Below are 21189 nucleotides of genomic sequence, written 5' to 3' on the forward strand. Positions count from 1 at the left end.
AGCCAAGTGTGCAATTCTGCTCTTTTTGAAGAGAATACAGGGAAGGGAAGTGAGTGGAAGGAGAGTCATCTTTACTTGGACTAAAATCCTGCTGAAAAAAATAGCAGTTGAGCTGTTGTGTTAGCTCCTGTATTTTGACATGCAAGCTCCACCTTCCTCAAAGAAGAGGCTTTTGCCCAACTTTACTAGTTTACTGCACCTGTAGGCCCCTGCCCTGGAACATCTGTAGTTGAAGCTCAGGCAAAGGGACAGATGGCAGGGGGGGAATGTGGCTGTTTACACAGGTAAACAGCTTTAGCTGCAAGGAAAGGAGGTGGGTTTTTCCTGGGGGTCATAACAGAATCTTTCAAATAATCACTCCATAAAACCAGCACCAGTGATGGTGGCCTGGCAGTGTTAGCAGGTCACACAATCTAGGCGTTTGTGGTGTAAGGGTACACAAATAAGTCCTCACCTGTGCAGAACACTGTCAAGCAGTAGTGACTTAACTGGCAGCAGTTTGTGTGCAATTAGTACAAGCCAGCCTCATAAACAAGCCAGCCTGTACCCTTCTCCCAGTTGTGTGGTCATGATGGCAGCCTTAGTGGGAGGGAGAGTGTGCTGGTGCAGTCTTGCATCCAGGATGCAGCTGTTGTCTTGTAATGTGCTGCATTGGCCCTTCTGAGCCTTACAGACTACAAACTAGAAGGGTGCGGCTGCTCCTGCCTCTCAAGAGGTGGCAGTTTACAGGTCAGCCAGGCCAAAACCCTGGTACAGCTACTAAACTAATGTCCGTGGAGCAAGGCCGTGTGTAGGACAAGGGCTGTGACAAGCAGCAAGATCCCTGAAGGGAACACTTGCTTCGGTTGGGTTGAAGTCCTGGAACAGAGCATGCCTGTAAGATTTAATTATTTTTTTTTCCCCCTTTTAATGCAGTCTCCAGCTTAGAGGAATACCATTTTCTTTCAAAGAGGAGGCTGTAAGATAGCAGCATAAGGAAGGACCCTTTGATTACATATTGTGAGCAGAGGGGATGAGAGGAGCCAGCCCACCTCAGGACTTCATCCTGCTGTAAGATATGCAGAGTCTCTCTCCTCCCTTCACTCCCTGTGGTTGTTCTGTGCTATTTCAGCTCTTCCTATTTGCCCAGATAGTCTGCTGGGTAGAGTTGGGGTAGCACCTTATGTCCCTGTGCTGCTGGCATTTTACATTGCCTCCAGTCCAGCCCCCAGGCAGAAAGGTCACTTTTCTAAGTGGCCCCCAGGCATGCATGGCCTGCAAGTTCTCCGCAGTAGTGCAGACTCGTTCAGGAGAGGAAGCCAGCAAGATCTTGGATGAACAAGCCACATCTGACAGAAGACATAGTAACATCTTTTTAAAACCATGTGAGCACTGTAGAATGTCCCTTCATCAGGAAGCTAACTATACCAAGCACTACAGCAGAAAGCTTGAGACCTGCTATCATCCCTTTGCCATTAGATAAGCAGCACTGCTACTCTGAAAGCTTTGAAAAGTAGTGACCCACTGTCCTCAGGTAGGGGCAAGAAGTTTAGAAGCATTAGGAATTAAATTTGGAAAAAACCCCAAACAAACAGGGAAGCTCTCTCAAAAAAAGGAAAAGGGAGCCAGTACATCCTTCCCCCCAAAGTAGATAGACTGATTAAATACAAAAAGGTTAAAGATGCTCTCTGTGTGGTCCTGGGCCCTGAATTGAGAAGATTCTTCTCTCCCCTTCCCCACCCATCCCCCCCCAGGAATGCGGGGCATTCAGATGCAAAAGATGTTAATGTCTTGCTTCAGCAGTGCCCAGCTCCACCCGGAGGCACCCAACGCTTCCGAGGCTCGATAAAGGATGCAGTTGTTGTTCCCCAGATACCTTATCACTGCTGCATTTGCTTGTGAAGTATTCAGTCCCAGTCCTCCCCGAACAAAGGCTGCTCTTCTGCCCTAAGGCTGCCACACTGAGGTGGGGGACTGTTCCCCCACTGCCTGCTCGAGGTGGGGGACTGTTCCCCCACTGCCTGTAGCACTCACCCCTCTTCAATTAGCAGTAACAGTGACTTTCAGCAGTTTGGTTTCATAGTTTTACCAACAACAAGAGAAGAACAAAAAAAAAACCCAAATATCAAAACACGTCCAGAAAGGGAACAAAGATGTGTCTCCCCTCTGGCACTATTAGAGTCAGACTTTTGCTTTTTTCCCCCTCAGCTAGGTTTAAGCTCTGATAGTAAGGTTTAAGCTCTGATAGGTTTAAGCTCTGATAGTAAAGTAGTGAAGGTCATGTAAAACTGCAAGCTGTCCTGTCATAAAAACACTGGGAACAGTAACAGAGCCCAGGCTGTGCTGCTTAAGTCAATGTTTATTATTTTAGTTTTGGCCGCTTCCTGAATGAAAGGCTGCCTGTCCCTCTCCTGCCCTCCCCTTGCCTCCTTCATAATCCCCGCAGCAGGAAGAAGGGTTTGCACTCCTTTTCCCCCACAAGCACTCTAAGACTGATTGCCCACACGTTGGGATGGGCTCAGAAAGTGGACACAGTGACAACAGCGCAGGAACTTGTACAGCAATGCCCAGGGCCATCTGCTAGTGCTCGGTGAGGTTCTGCCTTCAGGAAAAAAAAGAGCACAGAGAAGCCACGGGAATAGAGACAAAGCTGTACAGAAGGCTGCCTAAGTCTTTCATCTTGGCACTCACCTGAGCAGCCTTTTTCCTCTCCAGTAGTTTTACTCCTTCAGCTTGACGTGATCTCTGTACAGCTGCTCCAGCAAAAAGAATGAACAATGATCTGGTCAAAGACTTTGAAGGACAGCAGAGCACGACCTTGAGCAGTTCTGTAGCTGTATATGCAGATCTGGGGCTAGAAGCCATCCCAGATTTGAAAAATCAGTGAGAGCAGTCAGCATTGTCGGGCTGGAAGCCACCTCCGCTGCTACCCATATGCCAGGAATTCAGTCAGTGGCCTTTTGTCCTCTCCTTTTAAAGCCGGTTAAGGTTTTCGGGCAGCCAGGCTCAAATTCAAGCACGTGCTTTTTACTTTTTGCATCTTAAGGGAAGGCCTTGTCTGGGTAGTACAGAAACACACACACAGGTTTGCCATGAAAAAGCTCACATTTATTTGATTAAACAAAAATAAAATAAACTGCATAGGAACATTTTAAAGTCCAGAGAGACACTGACTTTGTTTTAAGGCTGCCAGTAGCTGATACATCATCTCCTTGCTACATCCTTCAGCCTTCCCTATGGACCACAAAGATACATTCAGAAGCCTCCATTAACACAAGGGTTCTAACGTTCTGCTCACTTATTCTACATAAAAGTTTGCACATAACCTGTCATGCTTTCTTCTCTGTGCCGCTCAGCATCTGACGTCTATAAATTATGCCACTTGATTTTGTCCAAGTAGAAATGTGATGCCCTGGTTTTTTTTGGAGCATGGAAGTTCTTGTCACAACCTGTGTCATTATCGATTAGATGTAAACACTGAGCAGCTCATTAAAAGCAGAGCACTGTCTGTCCTGCTGAGACATTTTTACTGTTCTAAGAGCAGCATGACTAATCGCTACAGTAGAAAAGAAGCACCTGCAACAGAAGAGGAAACTACAAGCCCAATCAACTCAAGATGCCTAACATCCAAGGACTGAAACAAATCATTCTGGATGCCAAAGCAAGCCTGTACCAAGGCAGCACTACTTTTACACTGGTAATGAAGTTTTTGTAAGATGAGGCCATACATCTACAGTCAACTGAAATTAAGGGAGAGAAAAAAATATGCAAGTTTGTGACATTGATTTCATGCCCATGACCTCAATTTTGTTGAAGACTTCCATTTTCTATGCGACTTCAATTGCAGGCATGTGTTCAGCACCCTCACTACTCCAATGGATTGTGTATGAGCCAAGCAGCACACAACAGGTAATGCACACTTACAAGAGTCACATACAGGTAAGAAACCCCCACCAACTCAGGTGACTAAGGACACCTTACAAGCTAGTTAAAAACTTTAGTTATTTTAGAAAAAGAAACTAAAAACCCAGAAACAGACATCCTTCCTCTGAAGGAAAAACTACTTAACTGTCTGAAAAATACTCTACAAACCTATAAAAGTTTTTCTTTTTTTTTTTTTAAACTAGTCTGGTAGTTGAAAAGGAAGTTACTTAACTATACTACACAGACACTTAACATTCAGTCAGTAAGGCTCTATGAAAAGAGCTTAAAAAAAATTATCTACCTGAGTTTGTAAGCTGATACAATCATTAATAGAAGGTCTAAGACCATGCAGGTACACAAAGCATTTTTAGAACCATTATTGGTTAAACAATGATGGAAAAAGATGCCAGTTTGGCTCGTTAACCCGTAAGATCACTTAGAGACATCAATGTACATTTTCCACCATAACATTTACCAAACCCAACACAGCCCACTGTTATTAGGGGTCTCCTGTACCCACTTCTGTCATCCCCTTTTATAAGCAGGGGAGGAAAAAAAAGACTTTGATATAGTAATCTGAAAATGTGCTTCTGCAACTTTACTCCACAGGTAAAGCAAGGAGCTTGCTGCATGTCACTTAGTTGCATAAACCCCCACATACTGGTTTTAAACTGCCTCTCCTGAGACTGCCTTGAACCTAGCCTGCCCTCCAGAAATACAAAGTCGATTGCTTTGTCATGGTGGAAAAAATTCCATTGAGTCAAGAAAGCTACTACTAAAAAAAAAACAAAAAACCCCAGAACACCCCACCCCAACCATCACAAACCCAGTATCTTATCCCTTCAAGCATTTGATACAGCATTGTGTTTGCAGCAACCGTGAGATTAGTCTTCCCAAACTGGATTTACTTGTAGGCATGCATGAAAGTTTTTCTCTTGTAGAGAAGACCTCAAAGGTCTTATGGATATAAGAACACTGCAAATGAACATGAAGGATGTCATGTCAGCTACTAGTGTCATAATACTGACTAAGTTTACATTTTCTTCCTTTGTAGTGAAAACAGAACAAACTCAACAAGTGTTTCAGGTATCTTGGTCCCGTTTGCCTGAATGTACAAATATTCGGCTTTATTTACAGATTCTCTAGCAAGGGCAGCTTAATGTGTCCACGGGGAGGCAGCAAAACCAAAAGCAAACAGAAGCAGGAAGTCACCACATTGTACACACTTATCTCATTTTCAAATAAAATGCTTGTCCAACAGGCAGGATGAAACCTTCCCCCAGGCAGATTCTCTACTGTTTCTGAAACCTGTCTGATGCTAAATTGAGGTAGATGATTTGCTTCTGCAAAGTGAGGTAGAACTTCAAGAAAAAGGTAGTGGCATATCTAGTTGTGCATTTTGTACCACAGCAAACTGGGTTTCAAACTCCCAAGGACTCAAAGACCAAAGGTACAATTATTTGTCTAACACAAGTACCAGTGTTCATTTTTTTTATACAGCTCCAAACTGTTTGTCTAAATATCTCTATCTTTAAATACCCTATTACCTTTTGGCACCATTTGGCTTACAATCCTTTCAAACAACAACAAAAGTTAAAAACCCAAACAAAACCAACCAAAAGAACCCCCAACAAACACAAAACACTTTGGCACAATATGTTTTTTTCAAAAAAACAGAACTGAACAAAGATCTTGTGATCAAAGTTATGGCCAAGCTAAGCCCATACACCTGCTCTCTTCAGAAATCAATTTCACCTGCAGCTTAACAGACTGGGTTCATTTTCCTGCAATTCCGAGGGCCAAATGCCTTGTTCTTCCTCCTAGCTTGATTACATCTAGCCCCAGTCTGCACTCGGCCCAGATGATGTCATCCCTCCCTTGCCTTTCTCTACAAGTTTAAGGTTTATGGGCTTCTCTGAATAAGTTACATTTAAAAGGTACTGAATAAAAAGGAGTGAATTATCTGAAGGATGAGTCTGCTTCAGTCTGAGAAAGAACAAGACTGCTTCACAGGCTGAACCCAAACCAGCCAAACTGACTGCTGATAACATTTTGTCAAGCAAAGTTTACCGAGAGCCGCTGGTTTAACCTGGCTTAGCAAAATTCCTTTGGGAGTTCTGATAAAGGTCTGTCACTCACATCTGTTGCTCCCCAACATCAGACGCAAGAGAAAGAGGCAGAAGCTCAATAAGCTCACTTCACCCTTCCCCAGGCCATTTCCACAAGTTCAGATTACTCTGAATGCTTGTTCAGTTTGCAACTCAGCTTCAGAGCCTTGCTGCTTCTCTCTGCACTGTGTATGTGATGGTACTGGGGCACTGACCTGAGAGCACGTGTAGCCTGAGAACATGCATGGAAAAACAGAGCAAGACTTGACTCTTGTTTAAGTATTACTTTTGAAAAGCCCCTATGGGGCATCTGGTGTTGGCATTGTATATTACTGCTACTTATTTTCATTGCATATAAACCACTCCATTTTATAAGCTATGCTACCATTTTTCAATGAGACCAAGTGTGCTTAGCACTATCTATGACAAGGATAAGGACTTATTTTGGGTAGCTAAATAGCAGTGTTTTTAAAACAAAAAAGCTCCCCAACATATGAGGTCAAACACTTGAGAGGTTTGGTTTGCAAGCAAATCCCACTGAATTAAATAGACAACGACTTAGGAAGAGTTCAAGTTATTCCTCTTCCTGATGGAGCAGGACTGGAGGTTTGTGCAATGGCTCCATACAAAATAAAGGGCAACTTCAGTGTCTGTCACCTTCTACTTGGAGCAGGCTGGAGAAGGGCAAAAAGGTTTCTGCAAATCCATTAAATCCTGAATGCACACTTCACTCTTTTTTTTTAATGCTTGGAAAAGCTCCCTTCTAGTCCTAGCGAAGGTTAAGAACTCAACAAGCATTAAACACACAAGTGTATTTCTAGCATACTCCACCACTGTCTGGGTCAAGGTATTAGAGACCTGGCATTTTTTATTAAGACATGATAGGACAAATGCAAGGACACTGCAAACTAAACATTAAAGCTTTTTCAACCAGTTTTCTTTGGTATCTAGATCTTACAGGCTATTAGTTTTCACAGTCCCAAGCTGCAAATAATTCTTGGACTGAACAAGACAAGACAAACAGAAATCTGTCACAGCTGTAGGCTACCCTCAAGAAGGCAGCATGTAGGTAAGAACTTGAAAACACTGAAGGTAAACTAGCTCTTTCCCTCCTACCCACGTTTTGAGTGGCCACAGAAATTTATGCAGATACCTGTCATTAAAAGATTATCCTTTGAAGACTATTTTTAAACTGTGCTGTCCTAAGCTTAAGTCTAACAGAAACACTGCTTTGAAGAGTTTGCTTCCTCAAGACTCTGGCTGAAAGGCAGCAGTTAGTCTATTACATTTAATTTAGGTGGTTTTTCCTCACCCTTCTTTCAAATGAGGTTTTGCCATCTCATCAATCTGTCTTTCTGGTCCTCTAGTTTAAGCCTCCTCTCAAGTGGCAGCTATCTCGCCTGCACACACCATCGGGATTTCTCCCAAACCCAGAAAGTTAACAGTCCTTGGAGTGGAAAAGCAGGAAGAAAGAAAGTGCACCTTGTGATTTCTCACAAACTCGTAAAGAGCCTTTTGACCTCAGGTCACCCTTGTGCATGCTGGCTAGCAGAGAGATGAACTCTATCCTTGGGGACAGTTCAGGCTTTTCAGACTTTTTCATAATGACTGTTTGTTTCAAAGATCTTTTCTTGCAAACAGCAAGGTAAGTAAGATGGAATTTCCAAGCCCAAGAGTACTGGTACATGAATTTTTCCATTACAGAGAGAAAAGCCCTCTGTTCCCCACGTTAACCATTCTTGTTTGCCACCAAAGGCCTTATCTAGAGGGTGAAGTGACAGCTCTGTAGAGACCGTATCTGCATTAACAGCTAAACTGGAATGCAAGTAACTGAAGAATGAACCCAAATATTTCCTGGGACCCCAAGTCACATTTTGCTAGAGACCTCTATTCTCAAAAAGAAGTTTCTGCTTCTCGGAAAAGCTGGTTTTATATCCCTGAAAGGGCTAACTTCCCCCTGCCTCCAAGTTTTGAAGGATTATATACATTTTATACAAAATTCTTTGGTACTGCTCTGGAAAAAAAGCAGCAAAGTTTCATCTTGATGCAGTTTGCCTTACACTGGTACTGGTAAACTTTCACTTGGGTCTGTAGCAAAAGACACGTGGAACTACAGTCCCACCTCACTCTACAAACTACAGCAGACCTTCCTGAATTTTTCAGGTCCAGTTCTTTGGGGAAGCCAGAAGATGAGAAACATTTCTGTCGTGATAGTTATTGCAATCCTCTTTAAATACACAAAACACAATCCTGCTGACTTCTCTAAAACACACCCTGAATCTCCAAAGCTGTGCTTATTTCTTTTGCAAAAAGGTACCACTTCTAACAAATCCATCAAACATTATTCCCTTACTGTCTCTCTAAAGGGGGGGGGGGGGGGGGAAGGGCAAGCGAGTAATTTCATAACAAAGTAAATCCAAAGGGTTTGATTTTCCCTGTTTCAATGCTCCTTGTAACCTCCTCTGTTACCCAGATTAGGTACATTGATAAAAGAAACAGTAACTTTGAAAAAAACTCATATAGCTTTCAGGTGAAAAGGGTAAAAAGAACTACTAAAGATAGGATATATTAAAGGAAGTTTTTTTTTATCTAAACTTTAGAATGACTGCACTAAGCCACTAACATGAACAATTTGGTTTAAACTTAAGATTTTGTGCATTTTCATCAGCTTCACTTTGTGCTGTTGGATTACTGTTTCAAAAAAAAACAACAAAAGGTTCACACAAATGCCAGAAAGATGCAAAGCTTGCTCTTCCTGGACAGTGAACTCCACTCACTTTCACAAAATGTTCAAAGTCACCTGGGAACAGCGCGCTGTGCTCACCAGTAAGTCAAACACATTGAGGTATAAAAAGGAGAACAGGAAAAGTTCTCTGCTGCAGCAGCAATTAAAAAAAAGAAACAACACAACAACACAAACACCCCCAAAAACCCCCAAATCAAGCAAACCAACAAGAGTCCCTCCCCTCCCATATCCCCACCCACTGAACTGCAGTATGGTCAAGAACACAAATTCTTTACAGACACCTACTCCCATTTTCCCCATTGAAAGAGTTACATAGAGCCTTTTTTTGGCTTAGTCTAACAATTCGCCACACAAACCACCTAATGTGCACAGCAACACTTGTTTGTGCATGAAACCCCATCGGGGGAGAGGTAAAACATTCTGAACTGCAAGTGTGTGGGGATGGGGAGGGGTGAGAAACCTGGGAAGGAAGGGAGAACAATATGAGGTAGATAGAATTTAACTTTACAGGCTCACTCCCTGCAGAAAAGGGTAAGTACATTCATCTGTAAAAAAATTAAAGATGAGGTAGGTTTGAATTAACGTTGTATTTTGTTTTCTCTTAGAAGAATTTCCCTGAGACAGTTTCTTCCTAATTCAAACACCTATTAGAAGACAAGAATTCGATTGTTTCCAAAGTCGACCACCACAATCATGCCATCAGGGGTGATGGCTATACCTGAAGGACGGTCCATCTGACCGAAGCCACTTCCCTGAGTGCCAAACTTGCATAAAAAGCTACCATTTGACTCGAATATCTGCACCCGGTGGTTCCTGGAATCAGCCACGATAATGCGCCCCTCTTGATCCACCGCCACTCCCTGCGGGCGCAGGAACTGACCGTTCCCAGTACCCTCTGAGCCCAGAAAACGTGCTGACTGGCAGTCTGGATGGATGACCAGAAGGCGATGGTTGTTAAAGTCTGTCACTACCAAGTGGCCCTCATGATTGAAAGTCACACCTCTGGGGGAATCAAAGTGCTTCCAGAGTGCCCCTTCGAAGCCGTACTTGTTCAGGAACATGCCATCAGGCCCGAACAGCTGAACTCGATGATTCCTTGTGTCAGAGACCAGGATCTTGCCCTCTGCATTGACAGCCACGTCCCACGGGTAATTGAACTGCCCATTCTTTGTTCCTTTCTCCCCAAACTTCAGAATGAACTGCCCCTCGAACGTGAAGATCTGGATGCGATGATTGTCCTTGTCAGCCACGATGATCCTGCGTGAGACGTCACAGGCCACACCAGCAGGGCGGTCGAACTGCCCCGGGCGGGAGCCCAGCGTGCCGAACTTGTGATGGAAGGTCCCGCATGGTTTGAACACTTGGATGCGATTGTTACTGCGGTCAGCGACGATGATGTAGCCTTCTTTGTCTACACTGACTCCCCAGGGGCGGCAGAGTTTGCCATCGCTGTCTCCCTCACTGCCAAAGGAGAGCCCTGGCAGCCCGATGCCTATATAGCTGCGACCAGATTTCACAACGACTTTGAAGGGGCTGTTCTCAATGTGTTGGTTGCACATCATCACAGATAGCAGGTGTTCTCCCTCCAGCTGTGGACGGTAGCTGACCAGGTAGGTCCCATTCTGCTGATCACTGATGTCTGCCCCAAAAAGGTTTCCATCCGGGCCCATCACCACTGCAGAGATCATGTCACCTCCCGACAGGCGAGGCTCCCCATCGTGGTCATACCCTATTACTGTGAAAGAGGCCACTTTGCCCTGCAGCGCACGCTTGAGCCCTTCCCCAGTGGCTTTGGTGAGAGGAGCAAAAGCCCCACTGCTGACAAAGCCCATTGATTTAATGGCCATATACAGTGCCTGGTCAGGGGGAGTGAACATGATCCTGTCGTCTTCCTGTGGCTGAAGAAGGCCTCGCACATTCTTCAGCTCCTGCACCTGAGCCAGCATGCGGTCCCGGGCCAGAAGAATATCCATGGTACGGCCCTCCTCCAGGACCTGCTGAACAGCACTGATGGTGTTGTCCAGCTTATTGAGGTTCTGACGTAACTTTTCAACTTGCAAGTAGAGTGACTTCGCCTTGACTTGGCGAATCTTCTCCACCTTCAGAGGAGATGAGGGGGGAGAAAAACACACATCAGGAAAGACAACCCGTAACACAAACATTTCCTAATGTTGCTCTCCATAAGAATCAGTTGTGCAATTGTTGCAGCATGCCAACACAGAACTGCAGAACAAGCCTCTAACAGCCAGGATGTAGAGAAGCAGAAATTAAGGTATTTATCCAAATTCAGGATTATTAATCTCTCCCATTCTCCAGTCAAAACCATACGTTCTTGCTCTGCAGATCTGCTGTATCACCAGTGTTATTTGAAAGCAAGAGCAAGAGTCACTTGCTTACTAGCTATCATTTGCTTCTTCAAATGCTGTTCTATTTTCTAGTTGCAAGGTAGTACTTGAGAAATCATCCAAAGGTATACCTTAGACTCCAGAGAAGACAGATTACTGCAGGCTCCCAAAAAAAAAAAAGCAGAGTCTGAAGCTTCTCTAAATCAGAATTGAGACCACCTTCAGAAGGCAGGCTGCTACCACTCAAATCTGAGGCTAGGAGTCAGCATCAGCTAAAGCACATGGTCTCTTGTCATTCCCCTGCCTGCCAGAACTGTTTTCATAGGACTGAATAATACCAGACATCTATCTGCAGGGACTTGAGAGTCCTGTTGCTTTAGTATTTTATTGGAAGTACTGTCAATCACGCAGAGCTAGTGCTTTACAACAGGATGCTTTAGAATGTCGCTTCAAATGACTCAAAGTTGATGCCAGTCCCTGCTTGGGGGACTGAAGCAAAGTAAAAAGAGTTTATTTGTAACTATTTTATATAAGCCTATGTTTATCTTTACTTGGGGGGGAAACCAAAAAAAAGCACCAAACAATAAACACACCACCACAAGGGGAAAAAACCAACCAACCCACACATACCAAAATAAAGCCCAAACAAGCAAAAAAAAAAGAGGACACTTTAGAGCATAAGGCAAAGACACCTGCCTTGCACAACCAAAGAAACATGTAATTGCTTAGCTGCTGCAAAAATACATTTCCTTATAAGCAAATACCTGCTCAGCTGCTGAACAATACCGGCAATGTATTTTAATGAAGGCCAAAACTCACTGTCTGAAGACTCCTTGGTTCTACACTGACCAGAGAACAGATGTACAAACATGCTATTTCATGTCAGTTAAGGCATACTTTTAAGAAGTCAGATATTTCTTCCAATAGATCTCCAAGAAAGAATACTCCAGTATCACATATGCAGCCTAGCTGAAGAGAGTGCAGGAGTTTGGGACTGTGCAGAAACTCCTGCTGGAGACACTGCTTTTCTGTTAGCAATAAAAACCCCAAACCACAGAGGGACACCACCTTGAAATGCGAATAAAATGTGTTTTAGGTGTAGGGATAATAGAAGTCAATCTTGCAGATTTTCCTAATAGTCTTTCTTAGAAAGGACACAGCATAAACAGCTTTGCTTCCTTCCTTTGAGAAGTGGAGCAGGTAAGGAAATCCACATACTACACACCTAAGTCAACAGCAACATATTTGAAGAGATTTTAAAGGCATTCTTTAAACAAGGTTTTAAAAGGCCATCTCCTCGCCAACCAGTAGCGAACTGGGGAGCCAGCAGAGGGAGTGCTCACACAACTTGTGTGAGGAGCAGGCAGCAGTCCCTGCCGAAACGCAAGCAGCTTTGCAGATCAAGAGATCCTCAGCACAACGCTAACCGGGGTCAGAATCCAGCATCCTGCCACCCACAGAAAACTGAGTTCACAGTAACCTGTTGTGATTCTATATCGCATTCCTTGGGAGGCTATCAGTCAAGAGTCACATTTTCAGTTTGAAAAGGTACTTCTCAGCAGTTCAAACCACAAGTCTAAGGTGCATACCTTCCAGAGCAGCTCACACTCCCGCTCTTCCAAGGCCTTCTTATGTCTAGTAGTCACTGCTTTGACTTCAGATTGTACCACCTTCGCTTTCATCTCAACCTGCTCTGCCACAGTCTGGGCCTGCTCAATGCTTAGCTGGGGAGAACAAAAAACAAGACAACACTTAGGGCTCAACCAAACCAATCAGAAATGCATCAGAGGACTGCTGCTTACATTTCACCAATCTTCAGCTGAAGGCAAAGTGACAACTGTTGGGTTTTTATTAGGTCTTAACACATCACAGAGCCTGAAAACTGACATAATTTTTTAGTGCATCAATTACATGGAGTTTACACCATCACTGTGCCCTTCACCAATTCCTTGTGCAATTCCAATTAACATGCACTTAAAACAAGGTACATGCACAGAAATTCATACTTGTCTTTTCCTACACACAAAAAACCCAGTTTGTCTTGTCTCTCAAAATGGTTCTGACCACTGTTGTGTGATGGTACAAAGTTATACTGGAGAACAGACTTCTCTCTGTATCTGAGCTGCACAGAAATACCCCCTAACAGTTTCAAAGGAAAAGGCATAAATACAGTTATTTACAACTTGGATAGAGATCCAATTCCAGTAACTTTGTAATACTAGTATTTAAAAGACATTTATGTAATGTAATGTTCTGCAAATACACAGAATATATCTGAAAGGAACAAGTCTCCAAGTTTCCTTGAAAAATCTTTCCCAAACTGCTCCTATTTTCACACAGTATTTCAGGAAAGGGCATAAAACCAAGCAAGATGAAAAGCAGGCAAGTCTGAAGAATCTCAATTCTCCATGGAAAAAAAGGTCAATGACACCTTTTCAACACCTCTGTCATACAATGAGCCAACATTAACATCCAGGTAAGAGTGTGAACTTCTAAGAGGTGAAAAAAAAACACTAGTTTGTTTATTAAAAAATCTAGAACAAAATGATGCTCTGTGAAAGTATTTAGCCTAGAAAAGAGAAAGCTCAGGTAGGATCCTGCAAATACCTGAAGGGAGGGTGCACAGAGAACAGAGCCATTTTCAGTGGTGCCTGGTGACAGGACAAGAGGCAACGGGCACAAACAGAACCACAAGAGGTTCCCTCTGAGCGTCAGGAAAACACTTTATCCACTGGAAGGATGGACTGAGCACTGGTGTATGTTGCCCACAGAGGCTGTGGAGCTGTCTGGACGTGATAATGGGCAACTGGCTCTAGGCAGCCCTGTTTGGGCAGAAAGGTTGGACAGGACCTTCAAAGGTCCCTTGCATCTTCGACCATCCTGGGATTCTGTGACTGCACCATCAAGCATTTACTTGTTTCTCTTTCCATAAGCTTGACACATCACAGTACTTTATTTTTATAATTTTAATATTAAACAACATACACAAGACATCTAAACCCCTACCAACACAGTACACAACTGCCCCAGAGTGGTTCTGAAGAAAGAAGTACATATAAGCAGCTTAATGCAAGTTGCTGACAACTGATAACGTAACTCAAACTCGCCTTCATTTTCTGTATTCCATACTGAAAGCCATGAAAATAGCCAGAAGCAGTTGTCTTTAAACAGTGCATTTTAGGCAGACTCGCCAACACCTTTCCCCCATTCTGGTCTGAGTCCCTTCAGAACTTGAGCTGTTTCAGACTAGGTAGCTAAGGAATACTCTGGCAAAAAGCATCTTTAACCATAGGCTTGATAAAATGTAATTGAAGACTTTACTGTACACTCAGAGCCTTGTGGAAAATATCATCGGCTTAATTCCATATATGAATATGCACCACCAGTCTAAGAACCACCCAATGCAACAATCTATGAACTACCCAACGTGCTCCAGCTTTGTCTAGGAAGTCAGAGAAGGCTTTTTGTTGTCTTCCATGGAATTGGCTGTTGTTTTCCAAGTCTGATCTGGCAAGTTCAACAGCATCTAGTTTGCTTCAACAATGGGAAAGCTAAGATATAAAAATAGAAGTATACTGTTACTTGGACATTTCCATTCCATGCAGTTATTTTAAGACAGCTAGTCTGAATTGGATACATCCTTCTGGGACACAGAGAGTAGAGTACTGTTATTACTCTCTGGGGACAAGATGAAGACAATTCTGAGAAAGTCAGACAAGGCAATGTTTCTGTTCTTTAATTCCAAAAAGTGTGCAAGCTGGCAGATGAAAATAGGAGTGCTGCTCACAGCCCTTGAAGCACAGGGCTCAATAAGATAGGCATGCTTCCTCAAGGTAACTCCCAGGCTAGAGCCACACTTGCTACCTTCTAAACAGGAAATGTATCCAAGTTCATGGAAAGCCTAGATATCCCAGTCCCACTGGAGGCAGACCTGACCTGCCTTCACACAAAGCTTTTGGCTGATAAATTTGGCTCAATTTCAAGCTGACAGAAAGTGAGAAGCCTCATTACGACTAGCAAAGCAGATGAAGCCACAACTAGCCAGAAGATAAAGATTCATAAAAGCTATTAGATCTGAGTCCTATCTGGAAGAGTCTGTACAAAAGACTATCTTGCCTCTATCAATCTTTATTTTAACATTGAAACATAGAACCAGCTTCTACTGCAGGGCAAAGGTACGTATTTCTTCCAAAACCAACCAGGATTCTTGTCAAGGACAGCAAAACACCCTCTCCTTGAGAAATGTTAGGGACAGTAGGTTATCCACTCATACTCATTCCACCAAGCACATCTCTGAAAGCAGGTAAATCTTGGTTTATTTGCCTGAGCTTTCTGTACAGCAGTATCCTTCGAGACAGTGGTCTGGGTATGTTTTCCTGATACCTTACAACCAAGAGCAATTTCAACTTTCTTCACAATTCTTCACTAAAAACAGAGTCCACCAATAAGAACTCTATCATAGCAAGAGAGGTATTAATTCCCTGTGGATTCTGTTGTCTATCACCTGTAGAAACTGGAAGGGCAAGTAACTATACTGCATAGCACAAGGTTGCCTACCAACAACTTGAATAATCATCTGGATTTATCCTTTGCCTGAGTCTGGACAGGTAAGATCAGTGAAGGATTCCCAAAACACTAAGGCTCTAATTTTGTTAATTGGTAAAGTTTTGGTAACATTCACATGACCCTGCACTCTGCCAAAACAGGCTAGAACAGCCCAAGGATGGATGACCAGCATCGAAACATGCAGCAGTAGGCAGTGGTATTGCACGTGGGGGTAAACAGCAAAATACAAGTATCTGAAACAGCAGCTGGAGCTCTAAGTACAAATTTGAGAAGCCTTCTTTACATGGAAATACATTGTTCTCTTTGATTACTGCAAGATACCACAGCTCTACCATGATAACTTTCCTGCTGTTCTGCAGGCATTTCCTGTGTAGAAACAGAGGTCAGCTTTTTAGGAAGCTTCTTAAGCAGCAGCATTGTATGTTCTGGTCAGACATCATGCAATGTTTTTAACAAGAAATCCTTTTAAAGAAAGTCAGCTTTTATGATGCTCCCTCTCTCTCCATGGTATGTCATAATTATTCCTGTGCTAGTGAATGAGGTAGTCACTCAGTTCAGATGCTTGGGAAACAGAAGACAAGGCCTGTGGCTCAGCAAAGAACAGATTGGGTTACTGAATTTGAGATGCAGAATTATTTTGTTTCCTGCTGTTGGCCAATATAGTAAGTCACTTATTTGCAGCTGTACCTATTCACCTGTGACACCTCAGGGGCCAAAAGATGGCCAATATTGCTCCTCATTCTTTTACAGGTATCACCAGTGCCTTGCATTATGAATATATAAAAGGACTCTGCAACCTATCTTATAAACTGTAGGGTTGAAACCAGTACTTTCAATCCCTCAGAGTAAAATTTACATAACCATGTTTGTGCAGGTACTATGTTCCAGAGGGCCACAACAAAGGAAGGAAACTTTGCACACAGAGCTAGCAGTGGGGGAAACAAGCATGGTTTTCATGAAGGAAAGTAATGCAGACATCCATTCCTATGGAATACTTAAAAATAATATTCTTCAAATATTACTACTCCAAGTTTTTGCTAGTGCTGCTTTTTTTAAATGACAAATCGTGATCAGAAGCATACAGGAGAAATAAAAAGCATTACAAAGCATTCTTCTGATCACCTACAAACAAGAATTACAGAGCTACTGTAAAGGTGCTGATGCTCTCACTGCATGGTTTCTGCAGTCCAATACCCAAATTAAATCAGTGTGTCCACACACAGAGCTATTTAAAGAGGCTAACTCAGATCTGTGAAACAGCAGAGCCTGTTAAACCAGAGGCTGAGCCATGATAATAGGTTCAGAAAGTTGCCCTTTTGAGCAAATGGCACAACTAACACTAAGGCAAAAGCTGCTGATGGTAACTGCACAGCAGCTCATCAAGATGAGCTTGGATGAACATTTTTTTAAAAAGGTCCTTAGGATTTCTAGTTCCACCCATCCAAGAAGATGGGAGGGAGGCATACTTGTTCAGACAAATTCCAGTAATTAAGTTTGCTGGTCTTAAATTATTCGATGGAAGTGCAAACCTCTGGAGACAAAATTCAAACTTGAAAGCAAAACTTTGTTTTCCTCAGAGGAATCCTTCCATATTTCAGTGGTGACCAGACCACAGGTAACAGCTAAAGAATCTTAAATACACAATTCCCTACCTCAATATGAGGGATTTACACTTTAAACACTAAGGAATTTAAGAAGTTAATCCTACTTAAAGGGAAAAAAAATTCTTTGAGATGCATATTCTCTGGCAAATCCCTCTGTAGCTTTTAAAAGCACAGTAAACAGAAGACTTAAGGAAACCTTTCCCTGTATCTCAAATTAGCTCTGTTCCACCAAATGGAAAGTGCTCCATCCACAGTCTTTTTTCAGTCCCTTACAGTAATAAAAAGAGAAAGGGCTGTCACAAAACTTTTCCAATGAGTTACCATGGTTTCAGGGCAGAATAAGGGAACCTGGACTAAACAGCCACCTTTATCCAGCACCAAGACCTGGGTATAAACTCTAATGTTCTTATACTAGAAAAATTAATTTGGAGATCCTATACAAAGTATACTTGCAGCAAAGATACTAGAATTAACAAGCTCAGCAGAGACTTAGCAGTAATGTTATTGGAACTATAGCACAAATCACAATAGCTGAAGCATTTAAAGGTTTCAGTCTAAGAAGTGTAAAATGCTAGTAAGAAAAATTCCCACAAAGAAAAATGTAAAACAAGGTTTGATGGAGGCTGGAAGCCAGGTTAACTCATGTCTGAAATTGGCAATAAAAATCTTCCGTTTTTATTTCAAGTATTGACTTTTTGCCTACATTTTTAGGCAAAACAGCGGTTTGGACAGCAACATAATCAAATCCATCTTCTCCAATAATCATCTGCTCATATGCTACACTAAGGAACTCACTAAAACACAACACAAAACAGTAACTAGAAGCACAAAGGAATTCAACTTTTGTTGATAAACTCCACAGACTTAGAAAAGCACAATTACCTCCATTTTGTTTACAAAGATTCACTTCAGATTCTCAAACCTGCATGTTTGACTTCAAAGCCACGCACAAGGGGTGCCTGAGCTAACTCAATGTGACAGCCCTGGAATGATTCCTTGCAGCACAGTGGTGCCATCCTTCTCAGGTATCGACCTCCCAGCAGCACAGATTCATATGGCAACCCACAGGGAAGCTTCCACTAAAGGGCAGAGGCAACAGATCAGCTTCCTCCTCCAGCTGGCTAAGTTTCTTACAGTACCTCCCTTCCCTAAAATAAAAGTGTTAATATACTTAATTTTGCCTCCCCCCATGATTTGGGAGAGAAGAGCCATTGCTTTAATGGATGACCTGCCTTACCACCAACCTCTAAGGCTTTCATGCTGGTAGATAAGAGAATGGTTCCCTGTAGGTCTTGCCCATGACCAGTCTCACTGCATTCATTTAAATGTGGAAGCCTGCACTGTCAATCATCCCAGCAAAAACAACTATAGGCTCAGCTAGGAAAGAGCGTGTTTGTTTTCCAGCAGAACTACTTTTAAGCCAACTGACGCGAGCAGATTGAAATTGCAGTTTAACGTGTTCACCTGGAAACTGCCCCTACATGGGAATGAGCGCTCGGTGCTTTACTGTTCTGCAAGTGCATTAGATTACACACATATACATACATATATACAATTACACATCTATAGATGTATTTTAAGAACATGACATTTTGAAGACGCCATCTGTCAGTCAGCGTAACAGATTTACGTTCAGTTTGCAGCCCAGGCCTTGGAAAAAATTCTGAAAGAAGACAGCTAAGTGTGCACTTTCACAAGGTAAAACAAGGCAGCAGAACAAGCTCCCCGTGTAGAAAGGCAGTAGTCTTGCCCTCCCTCCCATCCCATTAATCCAGGGTCAACTTTGGCTTTCATATCATCCTGTGAATCAATTTAGGTCTCTGAAAAAGCTAGGAAAGCATCCTAGCAATGAGGACAGCTTTCCCCTAGGACAAGGAAGGGGTCTCGCAAGCAGAATTGTGCGTTTCTCCTCTGTTCCCTGTCACATCCTCGTGACACTCCGGAGTGAACCAGCCAGGAGGCTGGACCCAGTCAAAATGTAACCTCACAGAAAGGTTACCCATTCATCTGGGTCAGTCCAACACTTAGGCATACAAGCACACATTCTTGTGCTAGGAACATGCTTAGAAACACAGGATTCAGGCCTGCACAGGCACAGCAGAGGGAAGCCTACATTGCTGCAGAAGCCCACTGACTAAATGCAAGCTAGCCTCTGCTGCCAGGCTTACCACTTCCTAGCGAGGACTTCAACTCCTTTGAAAAGGGATGTTTGGACTTTACAGAACTGACAGACTGCATCAGGCTTCAGTGGATCAAGAGGCTGAAATGCATCCCAACTGACAGCCTTTTTTTAAAAGAGAAAAAAAAGACTCTGAAAAACAATCTTTCCTCCTAAGCTGCAGGAAGACTTTAAATAAACATTTCTTCCTAAAAGCCTTCAACTTTGGTTAACCAGATACTCTCCAGCCAGTTGATTTCCTCCCTCCTGCAATGCCCTTCAAATTCCACCTTTTCCCCTTTACTCTCAACTAGCCCTCCTCATTCATCCTCAACACCTCATACCAGAAAGCTATCACTTTCAGAGCCTATTAGTAGTTACTAGTACAGCAGTATGAATCAGTCCCACCATTACACTTTATTACTTTTCAAGCCTCAAAGCGAGGGTTTATGTTCATCATATTGCAGCTTGTACTAGCATTTGCCTGCTGACTGTTTCCAAACTTTAAGAAAAGCACTGAAGCCAGTTTATTTTACACTCTAGTTAGAGTTTGTTTTAAATTCATGCTGACATGCTCTCTCCTCCCTAGGATAAATACAAAGCTTCACAACCCTCATCCCAAGAACAAGGAAAGCTCTGCTCCATGAAAACTTTCTTTTGCAGAAGGCTCACTGCATCAACCCTTGAGTCAGGCACCTCTGCTTTTAACTGCATCACACACTCTTCTACTTGTTGCTGACACGGCTTAGATAGTAGCAGCCTGGAGCTGCATGGTCTTCCCATTCCTGCATGTGCACACACAGATTACCAGCCCCTCCACTTTATCTTGCTTGCTCACTACCCTTTTATGTACAGTGGTCCAGATTAAAAAACCCACTAGCCTAATAAAACAACTCAGTTCTTGAAAAGCATGGCTTATTTTACAGAATCTTTACACAAAAGTGCCCAGTTTCACACTCCCAAAGACAGCCTCCTAACCAGGATAGGCTCTAGCTAGACTAGGGCAAAACTGCACAAACTAAGTTCAGTGAAGCTTCTTGTTCAAGTTACACAAGCATAGCCACCTTTATATCTGTACCATCATAAAGCAGTCTGCTCACCACAATGACAGGAACCTACAATGTAACAGCCAGAAGAAAACAGGGGAGCAAGAAGCAAAGCCAAGCCAGTAGGAATTAAGCAGGCACAAAAGCACTCATGGAGAGTAGCAGAGTAGTACTCAATGATACTCTGCTTATTTCTACTTGGAGACAGTCTCTTCTCAGATGGTTTATCCACACCAGTTAGATGACTAAGACCTGGAGGTCAACAGCAGTAATTTAATTACTAACAAACAAACCCTTGTCTAGGACAGCCTGGAGAAATTCTGAACACTGCACCAGTGAGGGTCTTTAAACTATTGTAGTCTCTTCCTCCTTGCTCATTTTGGGGACACATGAAGTGTTTTGGTATGGATACTGCTGAGGAGCCTCATGACAGTTTAAAACCAATCTTGGAAGAAGCTATTATTTGCATGATTCTGTCTTAAGACCAAGTTTTAAATTAGCTATCCAGGTGCAAACACTTGGTGTTTGCTGTTCTAGGGCAATGAGCTAACAGGAGACAAAACCAATAGTTTGCTATCTGTACCATCATAATACTATTTCATTCAGTGGGTGCAGAGACTTAAGGAAAGGAAAGTTAGCTGCTCCTGTCCTACTGAACAAGCTTAACTTGATCTCATCTGCTAGAAACAAGCGACAATGGGCAGACAGTGGGT

At 42.9% G+C, this 21189-nt stretch overlaps 1 protein-coding gene across 1 annotated transcript in view; it reads right to left on the reverse strand.

The window, feature by feature from the left end:
• Positions 1–8966: 8966 nt before the first annotated feature.
• Positions 8967–21189, reverse strand: part of TRIM71 (tripartite motif containing 71) — a 53134-nt gene continuing 40911 nt past the window's right edge. The window contains exons 3-4 of the mRNA XM_054160943.1: positions 12692–12826; positions 8967–10856 (exon numbers count right to left, since the gene is read on the reverse strand). Coding sequence (XP_054016918.1) covers positions 9405–10856; positions 12692–12826 — 1587 coding nt within the window. The 3' untranslated portion in view covers positions 8967–9404. The remainder of the gene's footprint in view (positions 10857–12691; positions 12827–21189) is intronic.

This window comes from Dryobates pubescens, chromosome 4 (assembly GCF_014839835.1).
Source record: "Dryobates pubescens isolate bDryPub1 chromosome 4, bDryPub1.pri, whole genome shotgun sequence".
Taxonomy (NCBI): Eukaryota; Metazoa; Chordata; class Aves; order Piciformes; family Picidae; genus Dryobates; species Dryobates pubescens.